The sequence below is a fragment of the Podarcis cretensis genome (genome assembly GCF_951804945.1).
Source record: "Podarcis cretensis genome assembly, chromosome: 13".
NCBI classification, from domain to species: Eukaryota; Metazoa; Chordata; class Lepidosauria; order Squamata; family Lacertidae; genus Podarcis; species Podarcis cretensis.
The window spans coordinates 52,867,974-52,886,643 of NC_137182.1; the positions used below are offsets into that span (position 1 = coordinate 52,867,974).

The 18,670-nt window shown below is 46.6% G+C and overlaps 2 protein-coding genes and 2 long non-coding RNA genes across 5 annotated transcripts in view; 2 read left to right on the forward strand and 2 right to left on the reverse strand.

The window, feature by feature from the left end:
• Positions 1-1,139, reverse strand: part of WRAP53 (WD repeat containing antisense to TP53) — a 28,364-nt gene extending 27,225 nt beyond the window's left edge. Inside the window, exon 1 of one of the 2 annotated variants that reach the window (XM_079951966.1) lies at positions 1,054-1,139. The gene's annotated coding sequence lies outside the window, so the exon portion shown is untranslated. Of the gene's footprint in view, positions 1-957 lie in introns of both variants that reach the window. The other variant, XM_079951967.1, reaches the window with a different exon arrangement.
• LOC307202372 overlaps positions 1-18,670 on the forward strand; it is a 359,370-nt gene that overhangs the window by 317,293 nt on the left and 23,407 nt on the right. The gene's annotated exons all lie outside the window — the stretch shown is intronic.
• Positions 1-18,670, reverse strand: part of LOC307202385 — a 55,174-nt gene that overhangs the window by 27,225 nt on the left and 9,279 nt on the right. The window lies entirely within an intron of this gene.
• LOC307202324 (thialysine N-epsilon-acetyltransferase-like) lies at positions 4,541-18,271 on the forward strand. The gene is made up of 6 exons (XM_079952212.1): positions 4,541-4,790; positions 7,236-7,287; positions 11,538-11,621; positions 14,166-14,267; positions 16,618-16,658; positions 17,566-18,271. The coding sequence occupies exons 1-6, from the start codon at positions 4,728-4,730 to the stop codon at positions 17,740-17,742; spliced, it is 519 nt and encodes a 172-aa protein (XP_079808338.1). The 5' UTR covers positions 4,541-4,727; the 3' UTR covers positions 17,743-18,271.

Below are 18,670 nucleotides of genomic sequence, written 5' to 3' on the forward strand. Positions count from 1 at the left end.
TATTTGACTTTCTTCTGTGATGTTTTATTCTGGGTTGTTTTACATGGATTTTTTAATGTGGGCTTTGTGTTTTTATTTTGTATTTTTAATGTTCTGACCCACCCTGAGGCGGTATACAAATTTAATATATAAAAGGCTAGCAAACCGCTCTGAGATTCCCCACACACACACACATAAAAAGAGAAAGTGGCGTTGAAAGGAAACGAATAATAATGATGTATCGATTGTAATGAAAGAAAACAAACTTCAAAGCCATTCACGAAAAGTGATAAAATCCAAGAAAGTGAAACGAACAAACCTCAAATTGCTTCACAAAAAGAGCAATAAAATTGTGGGAAGGAAAGATCACAGACGTACTTCAAAACATAAGAAAGTGAAAACATTAAAGGAAATCAAGATTCACGCCAACTTTCCAAGCAGCCTTGTGTAAACAAGAATGTTTGGGGCTTTTTTTAAAAGAGAACAGCAACCTCTAGGTGTCAACAGGCAGGGAGTTCCAAAGTGCAGGCGCAATATGAGAGAAGCAGACCAAAATGATGGACTTTGCAGAACTGGCGAAGCTGACGGAAAAAAAATCCGAAACCAGCACGATCAAGTATTCCAGAAAGACTGGATGAAATTTATACAGTATTTGAAAGAACATTGTAAGCCATTAACGTCACCAGTAGGGTTGCCTGAAGCCTTGTAATGAGAAATCTTCTTCCTTTTCATGTTTATTTAAATTTGGAGGTACCTTGTAACGAGTTTAATGAGAAAACGTATTAAATGCTATGATAGAAAGGTCAATTTTGGAAGCCACGAGGCGGGAGGGAAGGAAGTCGAGAGGCTCTAGGGAGCCAGAAAGTGGAGAATAATGATGTGATTATATATTATTAAATGGAAAATTAATAAAAATTATATATATATTTAAAAAAAAACACAAAGTGCAGGCGTAATAAATAAAAGTAAATAAATTACCTATTTTAAGGGGAGGGGCTGGAGGGTGGGGGCTGAAAGCACAGAAAAAGCCCCCCCCAATCTCCCCCCGCCCAGAGAACAGGAGCGCCCGTCTACCTCCCAGCAGCTCCCCAACAGCAACTCATGGGCAGCCACTGGAGGCGGCCATGACACCCCGCCGGCTCCGCCCACTCGCGTCTCGCGAGAGCTGGAAGGCTCGGGCTCCCTCTCGCGGGACGCTCCCCCCCCCCCCGTCCTACCCATAGAGATACGAAAAGCCTACAGAGCAGCGCGCGGCGCCTCGGTGTTTGGAGGGGGAGGTTCCGGGTTTGCAACGGGGCGGGCGGGGTGGGGGAATGGAACCCGCGAGTTTTGCCAGAGCCGTGTGAATGGGCAGTCGCGTGTCCGCTCTCCCCGTCCCGAACAAAAAAAGGTGGCGGGAGGAGGAGGGGGCCGAGGTCGGCCCAAGGGCAATGCGAAATGGAAAATGAGAAAAAGGAAGTCTGTGGCTAACAGGGTGGCTTACAACAACCTTGCAGTTGTGATAGGAATTTTGAGGTCTTAGATGTATGGTAATGTTCATAATATATATTATATTATATGTGTGTGTGTGTGTGTGTGTGTGTATACACATGCAGAATTTATCATGCAAAAGGCTGGGCTGGATGAATCCCAAGCATGAATTAAGATTGCCGGAAGAAATAACAACCTCAGATTTGCAGATGACACAACCTTGATGGCAGAAAGTGAGGAGGAATTAAAGAACCTTTTATTGAGGGTGAAAGAGGAGAGCGCAAAATATGGTCTGAAGCTCAACATCAAAAAAGCGAAGATCATGGCTACTGGTCCCATCACCTCCTGGCAAATAGAAGGGGAAGAAATGGAGGCAGTGAGAGATTTTACTTTCTTGGGCCCCATGATCACTGCAGATGGTGACAGCAGCCACAAAATTAAAAGACGCCTGCTTCTTGGGAGAAAAGCAATGACAAACCTAGACAGCATCTTAAAAAGCAGAGACACCACCTTGCCAACAAAGGTCCGTATAGTTAAAGCTCTGGTTTTCCCAGTAGTGATGTATGGAAGTGAAAGCTGGACCATAAAGAAGGCTGATCGCCAAAGAATGGATGCTTTTGAATTCTGGTGCTGGAGGAGACTCTTGAGAGTCCCATGGACTGCAAGAAGATCAAACCTCTCCATTCTGAAGGAAATCCGCCCTGAGGGCTCACTGGAAGGACAGATCCTGAAGCTGAGGCTCCAAGACTTTGGCCACCTCATGAGAAGACTCCCTGGAAAAGACCCTGATGTTGGGAAAGATGGAGGGCACAAGGAGAAGGGGACGACAGAGGATGAGATGGTGGGACAGTGTTCTCGAAGCTACCAGCATGAGTCTGACCAAACTGCGAGAGGCAGTGGAAGACAGGAGGGCCTGGCGTGCTCTGGTCCAGGGGGCCACGGAGAGGCGGACACAACTAAACGACTAAACAACAGCAACAACGTTCATAAGTGTACCAATCAAGCACGTACATAGATCAGCCCAGGAAGACCGACCTGGAACCATTTTTGATTCCAAACTGACCAAATGTTTTCCCTGCAAGGAAGGAGGGGGTGAGGGAGCCTTCCCATTGTCTCAGGAATTGAGTAATCAGCATTTTAATGGGTGACAGACTATCAAGAAAGGCAATCAGATAACCTGGAAAACATTCAAATTTCTGTTTTAGACCGCCTTTTCTGTGATAGGTATGATGTATCTGGAGTGCTGGTCTTGAGCTACACCCCTTCTGTGATGTATGTATGATGTTTCTGGGGGTGGTCTTGATCTACAGGGTGGCAATTTCAAAAGTCTTTATAAGGCCTTGCACACCATTTTTCTGGGTTCCTCCTCCTTTCCTATGGGTGAGGGGAGCACCCTGTTGCAACCGATCAATAAAGATCAGGCTTACTAGCTGCTTTGCTTCTCAATATTCTCTGGTTGGCCTCTGTTATTTTCTTCTACCAATAGGGAACCTACGTAAGGACTCTATATGGGCTCTTGGATACCCCATAAGGGAAAAAAGGGCAATTTTTGTTTACAACACAGTAGTACGCTGTTCTTACTTCGGATTAGGAGATGGGACCGAGCCATTTAGGGAATTTTTAAATGTTTGATGTTTTATCCCTTCCAACTCTAAAACTCGATTTTATGATGCCCCATTTTGCCGGCTTGCCAAAGGGGTTTCCTGGCAGAAGTGCCATTTCCACCTGTAAAGCAACACAACTTGCTCTTTTCGAATGCTGAGAAAACACCTCTTGTTTGCATGGCAGGAGAGGGTTGTGGGATTGTGAGAGGAATTTTATGGTCTTCGATATATGGTAATGTTCATAAGCGTACCAACCAAGCACATACGTAGATCAGCACAGGAAGGCCAACCTAGAACCATTTTGATTCCTAAACTGAGCAAATGTTTTCTCTGTAGGGTCAAACTGGAAAAGCCTCCCCATTGTCTTTTCCTTCACAAATCCTGTCTTAAGGGTATGTCTGTGTTTGAATAGGGTGTGAGCCTGTGACCTGGCCCAGGAACTAAGTATTTATCCTTACAAAAGACTGGCCAGGCTACCCAGGAAATCCAATCAAGTAACCTGCCAGACAGGAGATAAGCAACAACAGAAGAAAAACAATATTAAAATTTCTGTTTTAGACCGCCTTTTCTGCGATGTATGTATGATGTTTTTGGGGTGGTCTTGATCTACAGGGTGGCAATTTCAAAAGTCTTTATAAGGCCTTGCACACCATTTTTCTGGGTCTCTCCTCTCTCCTGCTGGGACGCAGGTGGCGCTGTGGGTTAAAGCCTCAGCGCCTAGGGCTTGCCGATCGAAAGGTCGGCGGTTCGAATCCCTGCGGTGGGGTACGCTACCGCTGCTCGGTCCCAGCGCCTGCCAACCTAGCAGTTCGAAAGCACCTCCGGGTGCAAGTAGATAAATAGGGACCGCTTACCAGCGGGAAGGTAAACGGCGTTTCCGTGTGCGGCTCTGGCTCGCCAGAGCAGCGATGTCACGCTGGCCACCTGACCCGGAAGTGTCTCCGGACAGCGCTGGCCCCTGGCCTCTTAAGTGAGATGGGCGCACAACCCCAGAGTCTGTCAAGACTGGCCCGTACGGGCAGGGGTACCTTTACCTTTACCTTTACCTCTCTCCTGCAAGCGAGGGGAGCACCCTGTTGCAACAGATCAATAAAGGCCAAGCCTACAGGCTGCTGTTTTGCTCCAAGTAATCCTGGTTGGTGTCTTTGTTTTTTGTCCAAGGGAGCCCTCGGATTTTTCCATTAACAGGATGTCCAGAAATCTCTGCCTTTTGCATGTCCGGAATGTAACCTCTGCCCACTTTCCCATCTGTCCCTGCCGGTGGCTGGTATGCGACGCCCCCCTCCCATCTAAAGGGGGCCACCCTTCAACCGAAACCCTCACCCTAAGTGACCTCCTGGGTTGCTTGCTCATAGCCGAGCCCTGCTTGGGTCAAGACTGCTTCGAGGAGGTGAAAGTGATGCAAGCTCGTGCCAAAAGAAGTTAATTTTCACCAGGGGGGGAAGAACCTTGTTGCCTGTTTATGGGTCAGGGTTTGCAAACCGGCACAGCTCCCTAAGAAAACAACTGAGCGTCAGCAAATTGAGATGGCCTAGTGACCCAAAGCCTTGGGGGGGGGGGAGGGACCCCTCCCATTGTCAAATCCAGCAAAGCAGAAAAAAAGAGAGACCATCCCTTCAGTAGATCAGAGTCCAGGACAGGAGAGCAGAGAGCAAGGATCTCGGAGGAGCCAGCATGAGTTATATCATACGCCCCTGGGTCGCAGGAGACCTTAAGGCCATCATGCGACTTATTAGGGTAAGAGATTTGGGGGTGGGAGGGCAAGAGAGCACCTAGAAAGCAGGAGATTTGGGTACAGGGAGTGCCTTAGACCCAGAGCTGGATTTCTCCCCATCCCATTTATGGTTGGGGTGTACGGGGCATTTGGGAAAGGGAAATTACCGTATTTTTCGCTCTATAAGACGCACCAGACCACAAGAAGCACCTAGTTTTTGGAGGAGGAAAACAAGAAAAAAAAATATTCTGAATCTCAGAAGCCAGAACAGCAAGAGGGATCGCTGCGCAGCGAAAGCAGCAATCCCTCTTGCTGTTCTGGCTTCTGTGATAGTTGCGCAGCCTACATTCGCTCCATAAGACGCACACACATTTCCCCTTTTTAGGAGGGAAAAGTGAGTCTTATAGAGAAAAAAATACGGTACCTCTGTTGAGGGACACGTCATGCTCCTTCTGGGGTGGTTTGTCCACCTCTGGACCCCATCCTGCACTCTGCTCTCACCTGCGGCTCCGAGAAGCTGTCGGCGTGCGACAGCGGCCACACACTAGGAACGGCTTCAACCGGCCGGCTGAACCAGGCGAGGGGAGCCAGTGGGTCTCAAAGCCTCGGGGAGTTAGGAACATCCTCTGCCTGTGAGGACAGACTCTAGAAGATGGAGCAGACGAGACCAGGAGTGGGTCTAATGGTCAAGAGGGAATGAGGGGCAAATGGGGCTCGTCCACCTGGGAAGGGAGCCCATCTTGGAGAAGCAAAACTGATCGTCAACCTCCTCTGCCTTGCCGGACATCTTCAGGATGTGCTGGGCCCAGGGGTAACCTGAGTAACATGGTCCAGGTCCAGTCCCGTATCCATGGGTTCTGAGAGGATTCAGTCCAACAGAGCCAAGGCAGGAAACCAGGCAAGGACAGGCACAGGGTCTCAGGCAGGTTCTGGCAAACAGCAACACTGCTCCCACAACCTGGGGCGGGGTCCGACAGCCTTTTATCTCTGTTGGGGTAACAGCCGGTCCTGATCCCCCAGTGACTCACCTCCCTGTCTCACCCCAAGGAGAGCACTCCTCCTGCGAGTACTCAGGTCTCTCCTTCTCTCCGACCTCAGTCTCTGCAGCTCGGGAGACGTCGGTGGGTTACTAGACCCAGAGGCCGCCTCAGCCTCCCCTGACCCAGCCGGTAGTGGAGCAGCTGTAAGTGATGGCCCAGCTGGAGGCAACAAGGTAATCCCCGCATCTGGAGCCAGGGCAGGCTCAGGCCCCTGACACGGCCCAGCTGGTGCTTCTTGCAGGGGAACCAGTGCAGACCGGGGCTCTTCAGGATCAGGCCCCAGACTAGGTTCGGATGCCACCTGGGGCAAAGGATCCGGTGCGGACTGAGACGCCTCTGGCTCCAAGCTGAGCCTCAGGCCATTACACAGGAGAAGAAAAGGCTCTGGAGTAAACCCTACACAAATCTGGAGCGGAGTCCCTAAGAGGGTTGGATAAGGCCTTGTACGCTTCCTTCCAGCAACCCCTGGAGGCGCACTCCATTGTCTCTTAAGATAAACAAACCATTCGTTTATTAACTTTGCATTCCTCCCGCTCAAGGTGGTGAACATTTGTTATTTATTCATGTACAGTGGTGCCCCGCAAGACGAATGCCTCGCAAGATGAAAAACCCGCTAGACGAAAGGGTTTTCCGTTTTGGAGGTGCTTCGCAAAACGAATTTCCTATGGGCTTGCTTCGCAAGACGAAAATGTCTTGCGAGTTTTTCTGACTTTTTTCCCCTTCCCCCCCCTTTTTATAAGCGGCTTATCCGCTAAGCCGATAAGCCGCTAAAAGCTGCTAAGCCGCTAATAGCGCTAATCCGCTAAGCTGTCAATGGGCTTGCTTTGCAAGACAAAAAAACCGCTAGACGAAGAGAATCGTGGAACGGATTCTTTTCATCTTGCGAGGCACCACTGTATCACATTTACTGACTGCTTTGATCTTCCCAGGATTTCAAGGCATTGTAAATAGCTCTCTCCCCACCCCCATTTCATGCTCACAACAACCCTGTGAGGCAGGCTAGGCCAGGCACAGGGAAACTCAGCCCTCCAGATGTTTTGGTACTACAACTCCCATCATCCCTGACCACTGGTCCTGTTAGCTAGGGCTGATGGGAGTTGTAGTCCCAAAACCTCTGGCGGGCCGGATTTTGCCAATGCCTTGGGCTAGTCTAAGGAGACAGCGACTGGCTGAGTGGAAGTTTGAACCCTGCTCTCCCGGGTCCTAGGCCAATGCAGTAACCACTATGCCGCACTCTGATGGGCAGGCGTGGCTCCTCAGGTCTGAAATCCTGGAGAGATGCTACTGCCATTCAGTGTAGGCAGTGCTGGGCTGGATGGACCAATGGTCGGAGTCGGTAGAAGTCAGTTTCCTATGTCCCTACGATGTGGCTGGCATTGTAATCCAAGGGCCTTGCCGGACTCATACACAACATTTTGCTTCTTTCAGGAATCTGCAGCTTTCCACAAAGCTTTGGACCAGCTGACAACCACCCCAGAACGTAAGGAAAATGGATTGCAGCTGGCACACTGCCCTGCCCCCTTGAGGGATGGCATCTCTCCCCACACCCTCCTTGACAGCAGCCCTGGGTGCTTCCAGACTGTCACCTCTTTTTGGGTGGGGATCTCCCAAAAGATCTGGCCACATGACCCAGAAGCTGTACGCCGGCTCCCTCGGCCAATAAAACAAGATGAGCGCCACAACCCCAGAGTTGTCTGCGACTGGACCTAATGGTCAGGGGTCCCTTTACCTTTACCTTTAAGTCATTCTGGAAGCCCTTTTGGATACAAATACTCTTAAGGGAATAATAAATTTGCCTGTGGGCCAGTGATTTCTTGCTGCCAGTCGGAGTCCTCGTAAGCCATCCTGGCAGTGGGTGGATTTTGGTCTGGTCCGGAAAAGAAGGCATTTTGGAGGTTCGGGGTCACACCGATTAGCTAATGCCCTCCTGACGACGTCAGTCTGCAGAACCGGCCCTGTTACAGGTGCCAGATAATATCTGTCCCGTAAGAAGTTGGGTCTTTTAGTTGATCTTTGTAAGAAGTTGATCTTTTAGTGCGGAACTTTGGAACTCCCCGCCTCTTGATAATCAGGCAGGCGCCTTCACAAGGCTCTTTTCGGCACCTGCTAAAAACGTTTGTGTTTACACAAGCCTACCCAGTTTTTTTGGAACGCCAATTTTAGCATTTTTAGCTGGTTGCTGGTTTTAATTTATTGAATGCTTTTACTTTGTTGTCATCCGTCTTTTCTCGGGAGATGATTTAGGAATGTGCCTTTGGGGTTGAGGTCAAGCTGCTGGCAGGTCAACGATGCGCGAGATACATGTCTTGTTGCAACTGGGGCAGATGAAGTTGTCCAATTGTGCTATTGCAGAAGCTCTATGGTGTTTCTTCTCTTTGTGTCATGTTTGCAGAAATAAATAATAATAATAATAATAATTTTTAGATTTAGATCTTAGATTTAGATAATTTATTATGGTCAAAGACCAGCTTGCATAACACAATAAAAACATAGTTCATAAAGATAAAATATACAATCAGAGCAGATTGCAGCAATAGCTCATGAGTTAAAATTGAGATATATACATACACCTGCACAACTGAGATTTGGGCTACCATAAGAAATTGACAATGAGGCGCCCCAAAGGGCAACTTCAACATTTCCCTACTAAGCTATTTTATTCTAGAGGATGATCTGTGCCTACAAATCTTGGTGCAGAATCTGGCTACCAGCCAGGTCGTCTTATGATCTTTGCCTAAGAGGAGAGAATTAAGTAATAATAATTTATTTATACCCTGCCCACCTGGCTGGGTTTCCACAGCCACTCTGGGCGGCTTCCAGCAAAATATTAAAATACAATAATTCCTCACATATTAAAAGCTTCCCTAAACAGGGAGTCTTTGTAACACAGAGTTCGTCTGACTAATAACCTTAGTAACGTTTCGTTCCTTTCGTTACCCGCCTCGAGGCTGCAGCCAGAAAGCGGCGTACAAATTTTGCAAAGTAAATAAGATAATGATGAATAACGTCTTACGAAATGAAATAGCTCCGCCAATCTTCAGCAGGCCGCCGGTACACGGCTTTTGCTTTGAAAAAGTATAAAACGTGAAATATACTCAGGGTTGAGAGTGGATTTCATGCTCTTTATTCAGCTCATAGTGGTGAGAAGGAAATGAAAGTTCCCCCAAAGTATCTGCTTTATATACATTATTTACACAATGGGCCGCACGTGATTGGCTAATTCCAGAATTCTCCTGTAGGCCAATCAGGTTGTGGATTCACTTGCATCTGGGGCTGGATTGGGTGGCTCCTGCAGACCAATCATACTGCTGCATTGTTCTGGGACCAATCAGACTGCTGCATTCTGAATCCTATTGTTCTAGGACCAATCAGACTGCTGCATTTTGGATCCTATTGTTCTAGGACCAGTCAGACTGCTGCATTTTGGATCCTATTCAACTCAGTACATAACAAAATGTGTTAACGAAGGACAGAGAATTCTTGCATAACTTCATCCCCCCACCCTCTCCAAAACAGACAAACAAGTAAAATGTAAGCCATCTGTGTTTGAAAAAGGGCAACTCTCATCGTGGAACATCAGGACTTCTCGGGGCGTTTGCAGAATCTAAAGTCCTATGCGGTTTGCAATTTTGGTCTTGAAAAGAAGTCATTTCCCAATGCAACATTCACCAACTGAATGCCCTGCAGCTGGAAGAGGCTGGTGGGGGTTGTCGCCCCGAAACAGCTGCAGGGCACCCAGTGGTTTTTTTTTTTTTTAATAAATAAAATTTTGTTAGTTTTTACACATATTTTCCAGCATAACATCCTTTTAAGCATCATTTCGAATTTTTTGGCTATCATCGCCTGAGACTTCCTTCAACCTTGACTGATGGTTTTTTAAAGTCTTTCTAATTATGCATTTCTAGACAGCATCTTAAAAAGCAGAGACACCACCTTGCCAATGAAGGTCTGTATGGTTAAAGCTCTGGTTTTCCCAGTAGTATGGAAGTGAGAGCTGGACCATAAAGAAGGCTGATCGCCGAAGAATGGATGCTTTTGAATTGTGGTGCTGGAGGAGACTCTTGAGAGTCCCATGGACTGCAAGAAGATCCAACCTCTCCATTCTGAAGGAAATCAGCCCTGAGTGCTCACTGGAAGGACAGATCCTGAAGCTGAGGCTCCAAGACTTTGGCCTCCACATGAGAAGAGAAGACTCCCTGGAAAAGACCCTGATGTTGGGAAAGATGGAGGGCACAAGGAGAAGGGGGTGACAGAGGACGAGATGGTGGGACAGTGTTCTCGAAGCTCCCAGCATGAGTTTGACCAAACTGCGGGAGGCAGTGGAAGACAGGAGTGCCTGGTGTGCTCTGGTCCAGGGGGTCACAAAGAGGCGGACACGACTAAACGACTCAACAACAACAAATTATGCATTTTGTTACTATAGTTATTGCTATAAACTCAGATTTCCAATACATCTATTCTTAATTCTCTTCACAATAATTTATAAATTACTCTTTACAAAACTTATTTTAACCCTACAAGCGATGTCAATTGATTACAATTGCTTTCCAGATATGTCAAAAACTTCTTCCATTCCTTTAGGAAAGTCTGGTCCTGCTGGTTCTGAATTTTCCCTGTTAGTCTCGCCATCTTGGCATAGTTCATCAATTTCTCTTGCTACTCTTCTTTAGTTGGTATGTCTTCTTGTTTCCATCTTTGGGCTAATAGTGTCCTTGCTGCAGTTATGGCATATAAAAACAGGTTTTTTTATTGCTCTTATGAATTTCTGTACCCACAATACCCAATAGAAGGGCTTCTGGGTTTTTTTAACAAATGTATATTTCAACATTTTTTTCACCTCATTATAAATCATTTCCCAGGAGTCCTTCACTTTCTTACATTCCCGCCACATATGGTAAAATGTACCTTCTTTTTCTTTACATTTTCAACATTTATTATCTATTTTATACATTCTGCCTAATTTCGCTGGTGTTCTATACCTATATACCACCATCATTTTCTTTTCTTTTCTTTTTATTCATTTTTAAACATATCAGTTCCCACAGTCATACCACATATCTTCTCATCTTATACAATATTTTAGACTTCTGTCAACACCTCTGGTGATTTTCCGTTCTTTATCACTTATTCTGCATTTCTTAATTTCTATATTACATTTAATTGTCCTTAACTAATAATTCTTTTCATAGTCATTCTGGCAGTATTTCAAATAGCCCACCTTACAAAACTTCTTGCAGTCCTACTAGCGTAGTCTGCTCATCACAATTACTTTTCAAAAAGTTCATATATTTACTCCAGTCTTCTAAGAATCTCTGATCCCGCAGGTTTCGAATCCTTCCTGTTAATTTATCTGATTCTGCATAGTCCATCAACTTCATCCTCCATTCTTCTTTCGTCGGTTTATTAATATCATCTCCTACAATGCAAAGTAAAAATGCTTCTGGTTTCTTAATAAATGTATATTTCAAAATCTTTTTCATCTCATTATATATCATTTCCCAGAAGCTTTTCACTTTTTTACATTCCCACCACATGTGATAAAAAGTTCCTTCCTTTTATTTACTATCTATCCTTCTATATACCACCATCATTTTCATAATGTTTTCTTTCAATGCACTACATGCAGTAAATTTTATTCCCTGTTCCATAATTTTTTGTATATTATGACCAGTGTCTATAGCCCAATGAATCATAACAGTGTTTTAAACAAATCTGTCCTTTTCTTTCTAGTTCTCAGAAAAGATGGGTTTGAGAAAGATTCCACCTTTGGGTGCCTCGTAGCTGAGCTACCCCCGGAACAGAAGAGAAAAGACGGTAAGCAAAAGAGGCGGACTGAGCCTTGCAAGTGGAACTGCTAAACTTCTTTTTGGTGTGGGCGGGAAAGAGGAGCAGCGTTGCCTAGTGGGTGGGGAAAGCCAAGGAAACTGGCTATATATATATATATATATATATAGCTCAGCAGGTAAAGGACAGAAATACAAAACCGGGATGATTATCAGGATGAGGAATGATTGTTGGGGTTGTTGATTTACTACGCAATACGCTGCGGGGTGAATGGAGGTGGAGACGGCCGCTAAGCCGGATGCCTTTAAAAGAGAATTACCGTATTTTTTGCTCTATAAGACGCACCAGACGCACCAGACCACAAGACGCTTTTGGAGGAGGAAAACAAGAAAAAAAATATTCTGAATCTCAGAAGCCAGAACAGCAAGAGGGATCGCTGCGCAGTGAAAGCAGCAATCCCTCTTGCTGTTCTGGCTTCTGGGATAGCTGCACAGCCTGCATTCGCTCCATAAGACGCACACACATTTCCCCTTACTTTTTAGGAGGGAAAAAGTGAGTCTTAGAGAGCAAAAAATACAGTAAGCAAATTCGTGGAGGAAGAGAGGGCCATTGTTGAAGATTTGACGTTTTCATCCCCAAAAGGTTTTTGATTTGCGTTTCTACTGAAATGAGGCTGCATTTTAATGTTGTATTTTGATCTTGTTTTTAAGTCAACCTGGCTTTTGGCTGGTTAACATCCCATAATATCCTTTTAAATGGGTTTGTGGGAGGTTTAGATGATTGGTTTGGATTGTTCTTGTTTTTCTTATGTATGTATTTTGTGTTTTTATCTTTTATTTTGATGCTTTGAACCGCCCTGAGGTCTACGTATAAAGGGTGGTATACAAATTTAATTAATAAATAAAAATAAAAAGTACCATATTTTTCCGTATACAGTCATACCTCGGGTTACAGGCGCTTCAGGTTGTGTTTTTTCGGGTTGCGGACCACCGAAACCCGGAAGTACCGGAACAGGTTACTACCAGGTTTCGGCGCTCACGCATGCACCAAAATTACAAATCGCAACCCGTGCTTGCGCAGACGTGCCGCTGCGGGTTGCGGACGCAGCAGGTTGCGAATGTGCATCGCGCACGGATCACATTCGCAACCCGAGTGTCCACTGTATAAGACTAGGGGTTTTTCCCCTAAAAAATAATGTCCAAAATTTGGGGGCGTGTTATGTACTGAGTTGAATAGGATCCAAACTGCAGCAGTCTGATTGGTCCTAGAACAATAGGATCCAAATTGCAGCAGTCTGATTGGTCCTAGAACAATGCAGCAGTATGATTGGTTGGCAGGAACCACCCAATCATGCTCCAGATATAAGTGAATCCACAACCTGATTGGCTTACAGTAGAATTCCAGAATTAGCCAATCATGTGCAGCCCATTGTGTAAATAATGTATATAAAGCAGATACTTTGAGGGGACATTCATTCATTCCTCCTCACCACTATGAGCTGAATAAAGAGCATGAAATCACTTTGCGACTCTGAGTATATTTCAGGGCGCCTTATACACGGGGCCATCCCATTTTCTTAAATCAGGATCCCAAAAAATAGGGGTGTCTTATAGACGGAAAAATACGGTAATCATAAAACTGGAGGTGAACTGATGCTGAATTTGGGCTTCCGCTAGCGTTGGGAATTATCGCCCAGCCTATTCCCTTTTAATATGCTTTTTAATGTAATGCTTTGAAGGAAAATGTAATGAAAATGATATATAGATGGTACATGACCCCAGTCAAGCTTGCAAAGATATACCATGTGTCTGATAATAAATGTTGGAAGTGTAAAGAAGCTGAAGGAACATTCTTTCACCTCTGGTGGACTTGCCCTAGAGTGAAGGTTTTCTGGGAAATGATTTATAACGAACTGAAAAAGGTATTTAAGTATACTTTCCCCAAGAAACCAGAGGCCTTCCTCCTGGGTATTGTCGGCCAGAGGGTGATAAAGAAGGACAGAACTTTTTTCCTGTATGCAACAACGGCAGCAAGGATACTCATCGCTAAACACTGGAAAACCCAAGATCTACCCACACTGGAAGAATGGCTGATGCAACTGATAGACTATATGGAATTGGCTGAGATGACCGGCAGAATCCGAGACCTGGGAGAGGAGAGGGTTGAAGAAGACTGGAAGAAATTTAGGATTTATTTACAAAAACACTGTAATTTGGTTGAATGTTAAGAGGGATGCCAGATCATAAATAATTGAGCACCACTAAATTAGACGTAATATGGATGATAAATGAGATTGAGGAAAACATAAATTTTTTTGGAGAATTATTAGACTAAATTAAATGAATGAGACTTAAGAATGTAAACAAGTTGATAAATTGCTGGAAAAAGTTTTACAATGATGCAAGTGGGAGCGGGAGACGTGAGGGAGTCCAAAGAAGCTTTGAAAATATGTTATGATACATGTCATACTGTTTATTATTTTTGCACTTTTGTATTTAAAAAATCTCAATAAATATTTAAAAAATAATAATAATAATATGCTTTTTAATTTTGCTCCTCCTCCTTGCTCTCCAGGTCGCACAATAGTCGGGTACCAGTTCCATTACCTGTCCTACTGCACATGGCACGGCGGAATCCTCTTCGGCGAAGATCTCTACGTTGTGCCGGAATTCCGAGGTACTCAGGAAGTTGGGTGCCTCTGAGCATGTGCAGAGTGCACCCCTCTCTCTTCTTACTGAGCGCACAGACCATAATCAGTAAACTAGGATGAGGAATAGTGAAGGATCGGAGGGCAGATAAGCAGGAAAAACTTCATAGCCTTTTTTGGGTCCATTTTATGGGTTTGCTGGATGGGTGTGACTCATAGCTGTCAACCGTCCCTTATTTGGCAGGACAGTCCCTTACCCCAGTGCCGTGTCCCGCTGCTGTCCCTTATTGATGATGTCCCTTAAATTTCCCAGGATTCAAAGGAAGCAGCTCCTCTCCCTCCCTCCCTGCTCACCCAATAAGGAGTCTGAGAACGACTGGGGGGTGGAGCTTGCATGCCTTGTGCCGATCAAATCGGCCGCCTTGCCTGGGGACTCACCTTTGCTCAGCACTTGCCAGCGGAGAGGGGACAGTGGTTTTCCTTGCTGCATCCCCTTTGCCGGGTTGCTGCGCTGTGGGAGCCACCGCTTGAGGCTTCGTTTGGCTGCTGGCTGGGCTTTCAGTCTTTGGCTCAGAGGGGCTCAGAAGTTGAAATACCTTTGCCCAGAAAACCCCTTATTTTGGCTGCTGATCCCTTATTTTCGAGGCTGCTGGTCCCTTATTTTCAAATCTGTAAGTTGACAGCTATGGTCTGACTGTTGGGGATGTGGTTGTTGCAGTTGCAATAAAGTGTCTGGATAGTTGCATGCCATACTGTCAAGATAAGAGTCAGTTCTGTTGTAAACAAAATCTGCCCTTCTTTCTTTATGGGGTATCCAAGAGCCCGTATAGAGTCCTTAAGTGGGTTCCCTATCGGTAGGAGAAAATAACAGAGGCCAACCAGAGAATATTGAGAAGCAAAGCAGCTAGTAAGCTTTGATCTTTATTAAAGCTGTTGCAACAGGGTCCTCATACATAAATTCCTGCAACAGTTCTTTCACCCAGTTTCGCATCTGGCCCTGCCCATCTCTGGTAAGTGGCCCCCAGAAGGTTGTGTGCATGGGAATCTGGCCCTCAGACTAAAAAAAGGGTTCACACTGCAAATGCTTTTTCAAAAAAAATGCCTGAAGCAAATGTAACCTGTGTCCGCACGCCTGCGCGTGTGCAGGTTGCGTTCTGGCGCTTCCATGCATGCGCGTGATGTCATTTTCAGCGTCTGCGCATGTGTGCACAGCGAAACCCGGAAGTAACGCGCTCTGTTACTTCCTGGTCGCCACAGAGCACAACCCAAAAATATTCATCTCGAAGCGTATTTACCCTGAGGTAACACCCTGCTAATGTATTAACCTGGGTACAGTGCTTCTGTGTGTCTGTGTGTCTGTGTGTATATAACTCTGTGGGTTAAACCACAGAGCCTAGGACTTGCCGATCAGAAGGTCGGCGGTTCAAATCCCCGCAATGGGGTGAGCTCCCGTTGCTCGGTCCCTGCTCCTGCCCACCTAGCAGTTTGAAAGCACGTCAAAGTGCAAGTAGATCAATAGGTACTACTCTGGCAGGAAGGTAAACGGTGTTTCCGTGCGCTGCTCTGGTTTGCCAGAAGCAGCTTAGTCATGCTGGCCACATGACCCGGAAGCTGTACGCCGGCTCCCTCGGCCAGTAAAGCGAGATGAGCGCCACAACCCCAGAGTCAGCCACCACTGGACCCAACGGTAACCTGTTAAATGCAGTCCAGGACCAGTCCAGAATCCAAAGGTCCCACTGGGAGTCAGTCTGACAGGGTCAAGGCAGGAAACCAGGCAAGGACAGGTACAGGATCTCAGGCAGCAATCTAGCATACAGCAATGATGCTCCTGCAACCTGGGGCGGGGTCCAACAGCTGGTCCTGATCCCCCGGCGACTTGCCTCCCTGTCTCGCCCAAAGGCGAGCACTCCTCCTGCGAGTACTCAGGTCTCTCCTTCTCTCAGACCTCAGTCTCTGCAGCTCGGGAGACGTCGGTGGATTACTAGACTCTGGGGCCGCCTCAGCCTCCCCTGACCCAGCCGGTAGTGGAGCAGCTGTAAGTGATGGTCCAGCTGGAGGCAACGAGGGAATCCCCGCATCTGGAGCCAGGGCAGGCTCAGGCCCCTGACACGGCCCAGCTGGTGCTTCTTGCAGGGGAACCAGTGCAGACCGGGGCTCTTCAGGATCAGGCCCCAGACCTGGTTCAGATGGTGCCTGAGGCAAAGGATCCGGTGCAGACTGAGACACCTCTGGCTCCGCGTCCGAGCCCGAGTCCCAGGCCATCACACAAGCAGATCTTTTTAAACCGAGAAAACGCTCAAAGACTAGTTCAGAATGTCCACAGGTAAAAATGAAGTGTGATTTACTTGTTCATTCATTTTTCCCCGTTTTCCCAACCAGGCAAAGGCATTGGCACGAGTTTAATGAATAAAGTGGCAAAGGTGAGGCTGAACGGGTGTGTGTGCTGTTGTTGTTGTTGTTGTTGTTGTTGTGAAGGAGCCTGGCTAGCCACCCCTGACTGAACCAGGCCAGAGTGTGAATGGACTATTTATCTGTTTCTTACATTTATACCACATCTCCTCGCAGTGGCGTAGCGTGGGGGGTGCAGAGAAATGGGCTTTGAATAATAATAATAATAATAATAATAATAATAATAGTAATAGTAATAATTTATTTATACCCCGGCCATCTGGCTGGGTTTTCCCAGCCACTTTGGGCGGCTTCCAATAAAACACTAAAATACAATAACCTATTAAACATTAAAAGCTTCCCTAAACAGGGCTGCCTTCAGATGTCTTCTAAAATTTTGGTAGTTATTTTTCTCTTTGACATCTGGAGGGAGGGCGTTCCACGGGGCGGGTGCCACCACCGAGAAGCCCCTCTGTCTGGTTCCCTGTAACTTGGCTTCTCGCAGTGAGGGAACCGCCAGAAGGCCCTTGGAGCTGGACCTCAGTGTCCGGGCAGAACGATGGGGGTGGAGACGCTCTTTCAGGTACACTGGGCCTTTGAGGGCTTTAAAGGTCAACACCAACACTTTGAATTGTGCTCGGAAACGTACTGGGACGGTCTCAGCCTGACCTACTTCACAGGGTTGTTGCAAGGATGTGATGAAGGGGGGGGACTATGTACACCACATTGAGCTCCTTGGACGAGGAGGCAGCGGCGTAGCGTGGGTTGTCAGCACCCGGGGCAAGGCAAGTAATTTGCAACCCTGGACAGCATTGTTTTTCCCCTGACCGTGCAGCTTCCAACACATAGACCATAAGTTAATAAACTCTGAACAGTACAATGGTAAAATGCCATCAAATTAATAAATAACGGCCTCCAATTCCGCCCCCATCCCCTCAGATTGCGTTGGAGAAAGGGTGTTCCGAATTCCGCTTCATCTGTGCCCGGTGGAACCAGCCGGCGATGGATTTCTACGCCAAATTGGGAGCCGTGAACGTCACGATTCGGGACCACTGGCACCTCTGCCACATCGAAGGAGCGCATGTCCAGAAGCTAGGGCAGCAAGCGAGGAAATAGCAGCCGAGATATAATGGCGGTAGTTGTTTGGCCCAGAAAATTATTCAGGATTCCTTTTCATGCCCCTGGCTCCAAGCCCTAGAGGCCATTTTGGCAAAGGTTTAGGCCCATTCCTGCTGGACGGACCTTCACCAAGCCAGGCACACTCTGGGAATTTTGGACTACAACTCCCATCAGATCCAGGGAGCTTGGCTGTGCTTGCTCAGTGAAATATACTCAGAGTCGAGAGTGGATTTCATGCTCTTTATTCAGCTCATGGTGGGTGGAGGAATGAAAGTTCCCCCAAAGTATCTGCTTTATATACATTATTTACACAATGGGCTGCACGTGATTGGCTAATTCCGGAATTCTCCTGTAGGCCAATCAGGTTGTGGATTCACTTCCATCTGGAGCTGGATTGGGTGGCTCCTGCAGACCAATCAGACTGCTGCATTTTGGATCCTATTGTTCTAGGACCAATCAGACTGCTGCATTTTGGATCCTATTGTTCTAGGACCAATCAGACTGCTGCATTCTGAATCCTATCGTTCTGGGACCAATCAGACTGCTGCATTCTGAATCCTATCGTTCTGGGACCAATCAGACTGCTGCATTCTGAATCCTATTGTTCTGGGACCAATCAGACTGCTGCATTTTGGGTCCTATTCAACTCAGTACATAACACTCAGGATAATGGGAGTTGTAGTCCAAAGCATCTGGAGGGCGCCTGGTGGATGAAGGTTGTGCTATACCCCGAACCCCTGTCTGTCTCTCCCAGGAACCCCGAAGTCCTGGTTCCTTAGGCTTTCTTCTGTCCCCGCAAATCCTGCTTTTCTTGATAATATTTTCTTGATTTTCCAAAAATAACATTTATAAAAACAACAACAATACAAATCCAAAACAAATCAAGCTGGCTTCCCCCTAGTCCCTTCCTTGGTTCCATTATTAC